Here is a 14,494-nt window from a genome sequence, read left to right on the forward strand (position 1 = left end):
CATGACGGGGAGCTTGGCATCATGCAGGCAGACATGGTGCTGGAGCTGAGAGTGCTATGGCTTGCTGGCAACAGGAAGACAACTGAGAGACTGGGCAGTACCCTGAGCACAGGAAACCTCAAAGCCTACCCCACAGGGACACACTTCCTCCAACAAGGCCACACCCACTCCAAAAGCCACACCTCCTCATAGTACCACTCCCTAAAAGATTATGGGAGCCAATTACATTCAGATTACCACAGTAGTGTTTGATTTCTTTCAGCTCTCTGTACAATGTGGAATGTGCCTCTAGATAACACAAGCATTGTCTGTCTTAACAACGCAAGTGCCAGCAGCCACAGGTCACTGTTTGTTTTTGAGTGACTCTGGCACACTGAGAAAACAGTCAGTGTCTGGACTTTGCAGATTCCCCTACCTGGCACTCATTAGCTCACCTCTCAGGGGCTTTAGAATAAGCCCTTGGGGGCTGAAGCGGTTGCTCAGAGGTTAAGAACGACTTGTACAGCTCGCACAGAGGACATGAGTTTGGATCCCTGTGCCCACGTTGGGTGGCTCATAACCGCCCGGAGTTTCAGAAAACTCCGAGGCCCTGGCTGAGAGACACGAACTCTGTCTCTTTTACCAGAAGTTTTCATTACTCTGAATTTCCCCTCTATCTGAGCAGATTAGAAACTGGTCTATCTGTAAACCCAGGCAGTAAGTATACCTTTATTTGATTTATTTGATTTTTACAGCTGCTGCTGAGTCCTGTCAGAGCAGGGACCTACTGCCATTGCCTGTCAAGTCTGTAGGATGAACTAAAGACAAATACCATGCACCAGTGGGGAAGGAGGTTGCTTATTTATGGGTTATTCATGTAGGCTCAGGGAGTTTAGGGCATACTGTTCTGCTTTATCAGATTTTATTTCCTAAAATAAGTTGGCAGTTAACAGCCACACGCTGTAGCACGCTTTTACATCTAATACTTACGAGTAACTTCAGTTTTTCTCTGGAAGCTTCTTGTGACTTTCAAAGATGGAGACATGGATGAGGTTCACTTCCCTCGTTAGGTTTTGTTTTTTTGTCCAGTTATCTTCCACTTAAGGGGCACTAAGGTTGTTGCCTTAGAGTTACGGAGCTAAATGTCTAAGGAGGGTGTGAGAGGCAGTGTGGTTATCGGTGCCTAGACACACGGTTGGCTTTGGCCTGGCCATGGCCACTCTACAGTCCGGTAGTTTCCAACAACAGTCATGTGTCAGCCCTGTGTCCAGCTGGTCCAGTCCAGGCTGGGATCAGCTGTGTCACATGTCCCTACTCTCCCGGGACCCACAGTGATGGCAAAGTCAGTTGAAGGAGAGCTTTTCAAACCTTTGCGCACGTCCTCTGGTATTTCTCTGGCCAAGGCCAGAGGCGTGGGGTGGTGGAATTTGCTACACGGAGGGGACGTGCCTGTGTGAGTAGATGCACTGAACAATACCCTACTGTAGACCTCTGCCCCCACTGTGCATCCCTGGAACCCAGCCACCTTTTAATTGTCACCCGTCACACTCCTGCCTTCCCTTTCATTCTGCTATAGTTTTTTATTTTATTTTATTTTGAGTGTGGATGTATCCATGTATGAGTGAGAATGTGTGTGCGTGCGTGTGTGCGTGTGTGTGTGTGTGTGTGTGTGTGTGCATGTGGAGGTCAGGGGACAGCTTTTGGGAGCTGGTCCTCTTTCTACCACGTGGGACCCAGAGTTTGCTCTCAGCTTCTCAGGCTTGTGTCTATACCTGTGCACGGAGCCGTTGCACTGGTCCAGGAAAGAGTATTTATTAACTACTTTTGCCACAAGCTATTTGGCTGTTTTCTGGCTTCTTAGTTCATGGAATAATCAAAGGGCGAAAGACCAAATTCTACTTTAAATTGAGAGACAAAAAGAAGGGTGAAAAACTCTTTCAGAGCTTTGAAAGATGTGAGAGATTAACATGAACAAATTTAAAATGTTGCACTTTGGCTGGGTGGTGGTGGCACTCGGGAGGCAGAGGCAGGCGGATCTCTGTGAGTTTGAGGCCTGTGTGGTCTATGGAGTGAGCTCCAGGACAGGCTCCAAAGCTACAGAGAAACCCTGTCTTGAAAGCCAAAAAAGAAAAGAGAAGAGAAGTTATACTTTAAGCAGATTTAAGGCACCTAGACTGACGCCTGCTGTGGGAAGCTGTTGTAGATCTGTATTAGTGGAAGTGCTCCCGTTTGATTGAGCGGATTCAGCATTGTCTGCTGACTTCTTATTTCTCCTTAGCATTGTTTGCTTACAGCAGTGCTTTAAATGATCTCTTATGTAGCTGGAATTATCTTTGGGTTACCAACCAGCTTAGTTATGAATGCTCAGCCTTAGCTTAGGCTTGGCCCACTAGGTCTTTTGATTTAACTTAACCTGTTTCGAATTATCTATGTTTTGCCTTGGGGTTTCTTAACCTTTCTTTCATTCTGTATGTCTTGCTTTCCTGCTTCCTCCATGTCTGACTGACTGGCCCCTGGTGTCTCCCTGGCTTCTCCTTTCCTTTCTCCCTAAATTCCTCCTCCTCCTTTCTCTCCCTCCCCAGAAATTCCATCTATATCTCTTCCTTGGCTATTGGCTGTTCAGCTTTTTATTAGACCAATCAGGTGCCTTAATCAGGCAAGGTGAGACAGCAACACGTCTTTACGTAGTTAAATATTCCGCAACATAAACAAATGCAACACATCTTTACACAGTTAAACAGATATTCCGCAATACCCTTGTGTTGTCTGTCCTTGGATGAACTCTATTCTGGGACCTTCTGTTTGCACATACTCATACTTTGAGGAATGTAGCAGGTTGAAGGCTGAATCCCCCCAACATCCTGGAAACTGTGATTGTGACTTTTTTTTGGCAAAAAAAAAAAAAAAAAAAAAAAAGATGAAGACATCTTTGGGTTGAGGATCATAAAATGGGCACCTCCTGATAATCCAGGTGGGCACACCAGGTGATCCTGAGGAGAGCATGGGGCAGAAGGAAGAGCAGGCTCTGCAGAACGGGCAGGGCCTAGATCTCTGCAGCCTCTGGCCAAGGCACACTGCAAGAATGATGGTGGCTCTGCCCTTAGCGCATACTGCGAATTCCTGCGGCTATGGAGGGGCCCTGACTTCCGGCTTCTCGTTCCCAGCATTGTCAAGAAGCACTGCTTTTGTCTTAAGCCTCCGACTTTGACCGTTTATCAGAGCCTGAGAGCTGACAGTGCGTGATTCTGTAAGATGAAAATTTCACACGCAGCAGAGGGGTTGTTTTGGTCTCCGGGTTGTGTGGTGAGCTGGCGGCTTGTGCTGACGGAGCAGCATCCCTCAGCCATGCGGGTCTTCCTCTGGCCTGTTCTGTCCACCTCAGGCCCTGCTCTCTTTCCAGTCTTGGTTCTGCTATGAATGGGAAGAAAGTCTGAAAGTTTTCAGCATGACACTTGGGATGACTGCTGCTTTCTGTTGGTTTTGAGCTTCGTCTTAGGCCTTTCACTCACTACTTAGCTCCAGGGCACAGGCCCAAAATTTAAAATGTTGGAAAACTCAAAAGCCCAAACTAAGAACAGACGTGAATAGCAGCCGCTCTCCTTGTGCTCAAGAGTCAGGAGGAGGTGACCAAGTGTTTGTTCCAGGGTGCTTTCCAGCTTTGGCTCAGTTTCGGGAAGTCAACACCAAAAGACACTGGAAACTAGAGTTCAGATTTTCTTTTTTTCTTTTTCTTTTTTTTTTTTTTTGGTTTTTCGAGACAGGGTTTCTCTGGTTTTGGAGCCTGCCCTGGAACTAGCTCTTGTAGACCAGGCTGGCCTCGAACTTACAGAGATCCGCCTGCCTCTGCCTCCCGAGTGCTGGGATTAAAGTCGTGTGCCATCACCGCCGGGCTCAGATTTTCTTAAAAAGTTTTTTGTTGTTGTTATTTTTAAGTCTGATTTAAATATATATATATTATGGCTACAGTATTCCTCCTGCATGTATGCCTACAGGCCAGAAGAGGGTGCCAGATCTCGCTATAGATGGTTGTGAGCCATCATGTGGGTGCTGGGAATTGAATTCTAGATCTCTGGAAGAGCAGTCAGTGCTTTTAACCTCTGAGCCACCTCACCAGCCCTCTTAAGTCTGATTTCTATAAGAGATAATTCCCAGCAAGAAATAAACTACAACCTCCAAAGAAGCAAATTTAAAACGAACACCATGAGCTTCAAACAAAACTCTGTCTGTTGGGGCTGGAGAGATAAGCAGTTAAGAGCCCTCCATAACCAGGCATAAGACTAGTTCCGGGGGCCAGTGCCTTCTGACCTCTCCTCTGTGGGCACTTGATACACATACATTCATGCAGGCAAGGCACTCAGACACACAAAATGACATGAAGCTGACAAAAATGCCTTTGTTGGCCACACTATTCCATGAGCTCCATCTGGTAGTGGAAACTTTTATGGTTTCTGAAGGTAGTGGGCAGGAATTCTCCATCTATTTCTTAGATTATGGAGGGCTTTGTAAAAAATCCCTATTCCCAGCTTCAAGACACTGGGCCTTCAAAGGTTCTCAGGTTGCTGAATTGGATAATACGCAGACATTGAACATGTTAAATATTTTATTCACATTGTTTATAAACTATATCCACCTGGAAAACACACGGATCCAAAAATAGATTATTTTACAGTAATTCACATTTTTTTTTTAAAAACAAGTTGCTTTTTGAGGTTAAACTCTACACAGAGAGGTCGTCAGCCTGCATTGCTATTCAGTGCCTCATCGCTTGGCAGTCTCAGCTCTGGGGAAGTCCAGGTTGGGAGTTGTCCACCTTGTTGCAGGCCAACAGCAGGTGTGGAGACGTCAGTGCGGACTCTAACCCGTGAACGTTTATTGTTGTAAATTCACTGTTCTTACTTTTATCAAGAGATAAAGCTCTGTGGTAGAGTCGGAGCACTCATCGGGTATGAAAGGAAGAGAGACTGATGACGTGCCCGGCTGTTGTGGGCTGATGGACATTGTCTGCTCTACAAGGGTTTAACGTCTTAGCCCCAAAGGGAATCAATGAGTTCTGGTTTGATCAGGTTGACGGTTTGAATCACAGAAACAGCAGTGATTTGGGAATTAATGCACATATCTGCTGACTAGTCTGTAGAAATGACGCTAGCCACCAGCGAGGAGAAAGGGGGCCGTGATCTCAGTAACAGTTCCCAGTGTGGCTAATTACAAGTATGTAAGTTCTGAGGGGTTGGCTGTGGATCAAGTGGCTGTGGCTCTGTGGTCACAAATGATGGTCTGGTTAAGAAACTTATCATTAACTTAGGCTACATCCAATTACGTCCCAGCTTAGTGACTTAGCTTTTTTATTAGGCAATTCTTCTATGGAATAATTTCACATCTAAAGTAAGCACGCCACCTGTACGTTTCATCCGCTCCTAAAAGTTAATCCCAGGTAAGCTGCCTCAGCTGACCACTCAGAACCTCTGGACTAAAAGGGTAACGTGTCCTTAATGGTGCAATGGGCCCCTCTTTTGAAGCAGTACCCATAACATTGACTACCTCGGCTCCAAACACTTCATTAGGGAAATAATGTCTCACCAAGTTGCCACAAAAGACCATCCCTTCCTCCCGCTTGGGGTGAAGACACTTGCTTAAGGGGTTCTGCCATCACCCCAATAGACAACAACTGAATCCAAATGAGAGCTGAGACGTGCAGAGATTTTATCAGCGTGTTTGTAGGTTTTGAAGAGGAGGAGAGGGAGGAGGAAAAAGAAGACTTTCAAATGTCTATTTCGATCTGATTGTTTCAAACAGAAATCCGTCAAACAAGCTCGGTGTGCACGCAGATCATAGTTTGTCTTCCTGCCACCCGTGTGCGTTTTTTCCAAATTTGTACACTAACCTCCGGTCAACTCGCTCCAAAATTCCCGTTTTGTAGTAGTATCTGCGAAAGGCAAGCAGAAGAGAGAAACCCAGGGAAGGTTTTGCACCCCAAGAAAAATAACAGCATGTAAACATTCCTTACTCCTCTCGGGTGACAGGGCTTTACCAACCCTGGTATTTCCACACCCTGCTATTAACTTACACTTAAACCCTTCCCAGACACCTTGAAGACTGAGCCTCTCCACAGTCAGTCCGGCATGTGTGCGTGTGTGTGCGTGTGTGCCCGATGGCTTGGGTTCAGGGTGATCACCCCCCTCATCCTCCTGGGGAACGCTGCCAACTGGTAAGGATGGTGGGTCACTTTACAAGCCGTAATCCCACCTGAAACTGAGGAGTAGTTTAGCTCACGATCCTTTCATATGAGGTGGTGTAATTTTCTCCGGCTGCTCTTTTATATAACTCGTCTCTGCAGGCCCCACCGTTCCTTTACCTAAGGGCTCTGCTCTCGTCTCTGCAGGCCCCGCCGTTCCCTTACCTCAGGGCTCTGCTCAGCTTTTCGTAGGTCATCCTGTCGTTCTTCTTCCTCTGTCCCCACATCTTGGCCAGGGCTTCTGATTTAACCACTCGGAAAATGCCCTGCTCCCTGTCTTCCCATTCCAGGATGCCACAGTTTTCTTCAGGAGACAGAAGCAAGTCTCGGACAAATTCCCACAGGTGAGAGCTTTGGAGGCCTTTGGGAAGGAAGCCCAAGAAAGTCAGCTTCCTGTCTTCCTAAACTGGCTTTTTTCAAAGAGAGACTGTGTCTCCTAGTAACACCTTAAGTGACACCCATAAAGTCTCACCAACATGACCGCCCAGTCATGAATTGAACAAGGAAGACGCCAGTGGAGATGGCAAACTTGGGGAAAAGCCCACGAGGCCTCAGTCCTACACAGAGAGCTACAGGCTACCGAGGAATGCTGGGAGTGGGAGAACAGGCCCTCCTCAGGGAGAGCACACAGATTGGTTGTTCAGGGCCAAACAGTTGGTCCTGAAAACATACACCCAGGTAACATGATAAGGACTGAACAGGTTCTATTCAGGAATATATATGTGTATACGTATATCCATGCCGTAACAGTGAAAAAGAGATCATGAGTTTGAAGGAGAGTGGTGAGGGGTACACAGGAGGGCTTAGAGGGAGGAGCGGGAAGGGGAAATGATGTACTTATAATCTCTGATAAAAAAATATGAGAGACGTTAAAAGAAAAGAAAGTGGGAGGCAGAAAAGGAGAGAAAGGAAGGGAAGGGGGGAGAGAGAGGGAGGGGGGGGAGAGAGAGGGAGGGAGGGAGGGAGGGAGAGAGAGAGAGAGGAGAGAGAGACAGAGAGAGAAAGGAGAGAGGGGGGAGAGAGAGGGAGAGAGAGAGGAGAGAGTGAGAGAAGAAGGGAGGGAGGGAGAGAGAGAGGAGAGAGAGAGAAAGGAGAGAGAGAAGAGAGAGAGGAGAGACAGAGAGAGAAAGGAGAGAGAGGGGGGAGAGAGGGAGGGAGGGAGGGAGAGAGAGAGAGGAGAGAGAGACAGAGAGAGAAAGGAGAGAGAGGGGGAGAGAGAGGGAGAGAGGAGAGAGAAAGGAGAGAGAGAAAGGAGAGAGAGGAGAGAGATTGAGAGAGAGAGAGAGACAGAGAGAGAGAGAGAAAATCTGACAAATGCTGCCATAGAGCACAAAGAGGAGAGAGAGAGAAAGGAGAGAGAGAAGAGAGAGAGAGAGAGAGAGAGAGAGAGAGAGAGAGAGGAGAGAGAGAGACACAGAGAGAGGAGAGACAGAGAGAAAGGAGAGGGGGAGAGAGAGAGGGAGAGAGGAGAGAGAGAGAGAAAGGAGAGAGAGGAGAGAGAGAGAGACAGAGAGAGACAGAGAGAGAAAGGAGAGAGAGAGAAAGGAGAGAGAGGAGAGAGAGAGAGAAAGGAGAGAGAGAAAGGAGAGAGAGGAGAGAGAGAGAGAGAGAGAGAAGAGAGAGAGAGAAAGAAGAGAGAGAGAGAAGAGAGAAAGAGAGAGATATGTAACTTCTTATTAACCTGGGGAATTGTTGCTGGGTTGGACAAGGCTCACTTTAAGTGCTCTGCTTGGAGTCTTACCAAGCTGCAAAATGTCTGTCTACTAATAAACTGTAAGCAAAATCTCCACGCAGAGACAAGAGGTTTACCCAAAGAACACCATGGCTCTTCAAGAGCTCACTCCTTTCTGATGGGCAAGAGGGTTGCATTAAAATGGGAGCCTGGCTCTTTTCTAAGCAGAAATGGAGGAGGAGTGGATTGGGGGTGGGAACAGTGGGGGGCAGGAACAGGGAGGAGAGAAGGGAGGGGAAACTGGAGCCAGGATGCAAAAATAAATAGGTAAGTAAACAAAGTTACTTTAAAAAAAAAATAAAAGATCTGGTACCCACAGCCATTCTGCAGTTTCATTTATCACCGGAGCTGGTATTTCTTTTGAGCCTTTAGGGCATGGTTAAGACTGATCTGGGTCATGACTGCCAGGGGTTGGGTCTGGAAATGCAGTCTCTTTAGTTACCCTCGGTGTCAAAGGGGTAATCAGATGCCCATGTCATACTGCGGGCTCCAGGGTGTAATGGTTTAACGCACAGCAAGTGGCTAGCACAGGCTAGCACAGGCTAGCACAGGCTAGCACAGGCTAGCACAGGCTAGCACAAGGTGACTGCTTGGCACATAATGGATGTGGAGCTTGATTCTGCCCCAGGCAGATCTCAGTGCTCAGAAAGACTCATGGACTGGCCAGTCCCCCACATTGCCTTTGTTCTCTTCCCCCGAATACCTCAGTGAGATGGCCACACAGTGGACCAGGAAGCAGAGAACTCTCCTTCAGTAAGAGAACCCAGCCAGAACATTTCTTTAACTCTTAAAATGCTCTGGCCAAATGAAAATAAGGATTTTGATCATGTGTATGAAAGCCATCCCTGATTTCTCTGCTACCTCCCTGGGGAAGCGACTGGTCCCACTCAGGAGCATACAGAAGAAAAATGGTGACCCTGCTCTTACTTGTTCGGCTGTGACAGTCTTGACTCTTGATGCCACTTGTTTTCAAGCAACTGGAATCAGCATCTGAAACAGAAGGACCATGGCAGTGGAGGAGCCTCAGACTGCACCCCACAGAACAGAAGTTAACTGCCAGCCTTGTGATAGGAGACACTTTAGGGTGCTTAGCAGATGGAGGGATCCTGGGACCTGCTGTAAACGCATGCCAAGCTTCTGCTGGAATACAAGAGAGAACACAGGCGCAGTCCCTGTTCGTGTGACCAGGTGAGCCCCAGGCGAAACAGACAAGCCACCTGGTGTTTCAAAGGTGATCTGTGCAGGACACTGTATAGAGAATGAGGTAAAGAAGTGGCTACGTTATGAGGGCACACCTCACAAGAGGGGACAGTTACATTATGAACCAGTGGGAGGAGAAAGAAAGGAGGGAGAGGAGGAGGGGGGGAAGAGAGGGAGGGAAAGAATGGAGAGGGGAAGAAGAAAAAAGGGGAGGAGGGAGAGGGGAAGACAGAGAAAGGAGAAAGAAGAGGGAGAGGAGGGAGAGGAGGAAGAGGAGGAAGAGGAGGAGGGATTTAGGTGGAGGCAGCAATGTGCATCCTGTTCTTCCCATCCCAGAGTACCTAGGAAGCTTGTGTACCCTGTGGCTGGAGAGGACAGGAAGTGCTGCTGCCATCCATGGAGGCTATAGACAGACAGTGGCAGGTCATGTTTTTGGAGGCTGGTGATGGATTGGGATTTTATATTAAAGTGAAAGCAGAGATTCCACCCCCCCCATCCCCGTCCCAAAGGTGGTGGCACTGCCTTTTTTTTTTTTTTTTTTTTTTTCTGAGACAGAGTCTTTCTTAGCTCACATGGCACTGGACTCGCTGTGTTTTGGATGACCCTGAACTCCTGGCCCTCCTGCCTCTACCTCTCGAGTGAGTGCTGGTGATACAAGTATGTACTGCCATTTCCAATTTATGCCGTGCTGGGCATGGAACCCAAGGTTTCATACATGCCACACGTACTACGTAACTGGGCTACATCTCAAGCTCAAAGACCCCCATTTTAAGAAGACCCTTCTTGTGACTGTGTGGAGAACGAATTGGAAGGGACGCAATAAAAACAAAGAGATTAGAACTCATGTAGGAAGCAAGATGTTAACTCAATATTGAATCGAGTTACATATTATAGTTCTGTAATCGATAATCTGAGATACCCACACATGCATTGTCTCAAGGAATATGAATTTTTAAAAGAATATCAGAACCAGACCTGCATCCCACCACCTTAAATCTCTGCCTGTTCTCAGCTCTCTGCTCTCCTTGCTTCAGCTATACAGGCTCTCTCTCAATGCAGGCACGGTCCACCTTGGGGCCTCCACAGTCGCTCTCTGCCCAGAGTACTCTTCCCTTTACTCTCTGGGGATTCACATCCTCATCTTGGTCTCGACTCAAATTCACCTTCCAGGGGTGGCTTCCTCCAGCTGTGAAAACTGTAAGGGCACATGTGTGCCTCTAGGTTCTGCTTCACTTCTCACATCTGCTTCCCCTTTCTGTTTGCCTTTGAGCTCCTTCCTGACACATTGATTTGTGTGGTTTGTAGTCTGTGTCCACTAGAGGGCAGGGTTTGCCTTTGCCTATGTATCCCCTTAGCGTCTAGCACGGTGCTGGGTATCAGCAGGTCTGAAGTGACATTCTACACTACACTGACCACACTGACGGTATAGCCTATGACGTGGGCTAATGGGACAAGGAACAGACGTGTCATCTTGGGAGGAAAGGGTGTCCTGTGTACACTGCTGCCCAGTTCCTGTGTTCTATGCCATTGGGTCAGATCATTCCCCAAGTGGTCCCCTTTTGTCACCAGGATGAAGGCTATCATGTTAGGCAGGCTTTCATAAACTGGGCCACACCCAGCCCTCTAACCTTATCTCTTTCTGTGACCCAACTTTCATCTGAGGTTAGTTGGTTTCAATAGGTGTGGCTGTCCTGGGCCTCAGGATTTTTACCCACGTTTCTCACCCACCACTTCTACCTAGCTGACTCTCACAGAACCTCTTCAGAAGCTTTCCCTAAAGCCACGTCCTGGGCTAGAACCCCTATCTGCCCACTCGAGGTCTAGCGGCACCCGTGTGTTCTTTCCTTTAAATTCTACCTTGCCTCTCCTCTACTAAAGCTGAGAGCTTCCTGGAGAGAGGCCTTGAGTCCAGAGTTCCCACCCCGGAGCTAACACTCATAATCAGGACACCGTCAGGTCCTCTTGGGAGCCTTTGGCAAGCACCGAGAGAGCACTTAGCTCCTATGGGCTGAGGAGTTGTCACTGCCTCTTTCGTGCTGTGTGTCTGTCCCCATCTCTAGACTTCTCCATTGTGTTGCTGAATCTTTTAGGGGAAAAGCAAGTGGAACCATAACAATAATCAAAGGCGAGTTAGTGCCCGTGAACAGATAAGAAGCCTTCACTGAACCGTGAGGAGAGCCAGGGAAGGGCGTGCTTTTCAGTTCTATGGGCCCTTGTGCTTGGGATGGCATCCGTTTGGTGTGATAGGGGAGCACAGAGCAGGAGGCATCACAAGAGACATGAAGATGGTTCATCTGGGCACATCACTGTTCTAACTATCCCAGGCCCTCATGAGCTGAGGAGCTTCCAAATATCTCTTTTCTTCAATCTAGTGATTGAGAAAGAAGCTGAGACACAGGAGGTAGAGCCATTACTGCCGAGCCAATCTCGAGGCCGGTGCTTGATTAAACTCTGTACCAAGATGAGCTGTTGATCTGCTGTGGTACCCTGAAGGAACTCTGTTTATCTGCAAATAGTAGTGTGCACGTGTATTTGTGTGTGTGTGTATCCAGGTAGCTGGGGTGGCTGTTGTGGCCTCAGGGTAGGCATAGTCTGTGAGGTTTAGGCGAGCGCCTGGTTGGACTTGAGAGTGGAAACTTAAAATAGAGCCAAGGGGTTTATTATCATTTGTTGGTTGAAATCATAGTTGCTTGTCCTCTAGAAGTTAGGATGGAGGCCTGGGAATAGGGTTTCAAAAATCAAGCTCATTGCAGCCCATGACACTGTCAGTCCATCCAAAAAGCCTACTCTACACTAGCATGGCACAGAGATGCTCCAAGGTTCAAGAGCAGGAGTTGCTAGCCATGAACCCAAAGGCATAAACTCTGTTCTTGGGTATGGTGTAGCCTCAACTGACATCCCTGTGGTGGAGGAGGGTGGGGACATGTGGAGAAGGAAAAAAAGTGAGCAAAGACTGGAGTGTTCCTCCTTGAACAGTTTCGATGAATTTGTGGCTTGCTGGACTTTTGGCAGGAACGAAGTTGAAGATACCCTGTTACAGATCTTTGTCAAACTAGACTCAGAGCTAGACACATCTCGGGAGCCTTGGGTTTCCACAAAGTGGGCAAGAGAACAAACAGAAGAGCCTGGGAGCAGCTATGCATGTGTATACCAAGTGTGTAATTCTGTGTGTATGCACGTGTGTATATGCATCATGTGTGTATTCATGTATGTATGTGCATGTGTATTTATGTATGTGAATGTGTGTATGCATTGTGTAAGCATGTGTATATTCCTGTGTGTATGCGCACATGTGTAAGCATGTGCATACGCACATGCATTCATGTATGTATTCCCATGTACATGCACATGTGTGCATGTACATTTTTATGCATGCGCATAGTGTGTATTCCCATGTGTATGCATATGTGCATGTGTGCATGCGTGTATGTATTCCTGTGTATATGCACTTGTGCATGTGTATGTGCATATTCGTGTATATATGTACATTGTGTATTACTGTGTGCATACACATGTGTACGTATGTGTATAGCAAGTGTGTATTCTTATTTGTATGTGCATGTGTGTATTCATGTATGTATGTGTGCCTGTGTATAGAAGGTGTTTATGCTGTGTGTATGCATGTGTATAGAAGATACGTATGCTGTGTGTATGCATCTGTGCATGCACATGTGCATGTATGTATGCATGTGTGTATGCATGTGTGTATGCACGTGTAGCTGAATGTATAAGCACAGAGCCACTGAAAGGACAAGCTGGAATCAGTCCCAGGGTTGTGTTTACTCTCAACTTGCTAAACCCCAGGTTCTTCCGTTGCAAATGTGAGCTCGTATGTCTAGATTCCTGACTCTACACCTAGCATAGTGTTAAGTGCTTAAAAAACAATGACAGCTAGCAACTTTTACTGAAGTCTCCAGGACGCCACCCTGCCCTCCTTGGCTATGCTGTGGTCTCTGGTTGGCATCAGTATTGAAAGGCAGCCTCTGGTTTCCTGTTCCAGGATATCTGGGAATATGAAACATTGCTGGGTCATAGACTTTGTGGTCATATGGTCCTAGGACGGGCTTATGGTTTAGCCTATCGAGTTGCTGACTTCGTTCCTACCTCTGTTCAAGTTCTACATTACAGTTTCTGCTTGGGGAAGCATGGTCCTGAAGGTTGCAGAGAAGTCCGCGCAGGCCCCAGGAGGGTCTGTAGAAGGCAGTCGTATCCTGGCCATGGAACTGGGGCTGGGATGGGAAGAGCTGTGGGGCTGCTGTCTCGGTAGTCTCAATAGAGGTCTTAAGTCTAGGCTCGGCCTAGGAGTTGTCCCTCTTTGTTGTTGGGGCAGATGGATCAGAGAGCCTCAAGTAGCGACCACTGGTGGAGGGGTTACCCCCTGCGAGTCCTAAACACACTTACCCAAAGCCTTTCCTCCCTCGCCTCCACTTCTAGCTTTTTCTCATTTCTTCTGAATTGGGCAACCAGCATCACCATCCTAGACTCCTGTCCAACCCAGACACAGCAGCCCAAGAGATCTTCAAATCTAGTGCCCTTCATCATTTCCATTCTTACAATCCTTCATTGGCTGCTCAGCTTCTTGGCATGAGACCCAAACTCCCCTGCTCATAAATCTGCCCTTGCTGAGCTCTCAGGCTCAGCTCCCATTCCTCCTGTGGATGCTGCCGGTTCTCCACTGATAATGTCCAGGAGAACTTGCTGTGATGGAGAATACCAGCAATCCAATATGGTGACTCCTGGCCAGCTGGGACTGCATTAAGACACAACTACTGCTCCCGAGGACTTGAATTATAACATTATTTAATTTTGTAACGATTGCATATGGGTAGTGGCTCCTCCTTTGGACAGCCCAATGTCACACCTTCTAGCTCTTTTTCAAGGATGACTTGGGCCCAGCATTTGCCTTTGTCCCCTGGAAGCCTCGCTTCCTTCTCTCCAGCTAGGGTCCTGGGGCTAGACAGGGGTGACCCATTTCACAATGGAAGTTGCTATTCTTGTGCTAATATCCCTAAACCAACAAACAAAAATCACAAAACTTTAACTGATCAGAAGTCTAAGAACTTAAATCCGCAGTTGATGGAGATTTAGGGAGAGCGGGGGAAAAAAAAATCCTGGGCCAACAAGATGGCTCAGTAGGTAAAAGGGCTGGCTGTGTGAGCCTTGTCAACCCACCACAGAAGGACAATCTATCTCCCAGGAGTAATCCTCTGGCTTCAGTATTTGCATGGTGGCACGCACGCACACACACACACACACACACTCGTGCACATGCACACACGAGAACACACACTAACTAACATAGAACTTAAAAATCCTAACAACTATATAACAAACCCTCATTGTCTATCCTT

General features: G+C 47.5%; 1 protein-coding gene across 5 annotated transcripts in view; it reads right to left on the reverse strand.

Annotated features, from left to right (window-relative positions):
- Nucleotides 1-4,575: 4,575 nt before the first annotated feature.
- The window catches only part of Elf5 (E74 like ETS transcription factor 5), a 29,117-nt gene continuing 19,198 nt past the window's right edge, over nucleotides 4,576-14,494 (reverse strand). For all 5 annotated transcript variants that reach the window (XM_057781163.1, XM_057781165.1, XM_057781162.1 and 2 more), the window contains exons 5-7: nucleotides 8,871-8,933; nucleotides 6,377-6,572; nucleotides 4,576-5,902 (exon numbers count right to left, since the gene is read on the reverse strand). In XM_057781163.1, coding sequence (XP_057637146.1) covers nucleotides 5,806-5,902; nucleotides 6,377-6,572; nucleotides 8,871-8,933 — 356 coding nt within the window. In that variant the 3' untranslated portion in view covers nucleotides 4,576-5,805. The remainder of the gene's footprint in view (nucleotides 5,903-6,376; nucleotides 6,573-8,870; nucleotides 8,934-14,494) is intronic.

This window comes from Chionomys nivalis, chromosome 9 (genome assembly GCF_950005125.1).
Source record: "Chionomys nivalis chromosome 9, mChiNiv1.1, whole genome shotgun sequence".
In the NCBI taxonomy this organism is placed as follows: domain Eukaryota; kingdom Metazoa; phylum Chordata; class Mammalia; order Rodentia; family Cricetidae; genus Chionomys; species Chionomys nivalis.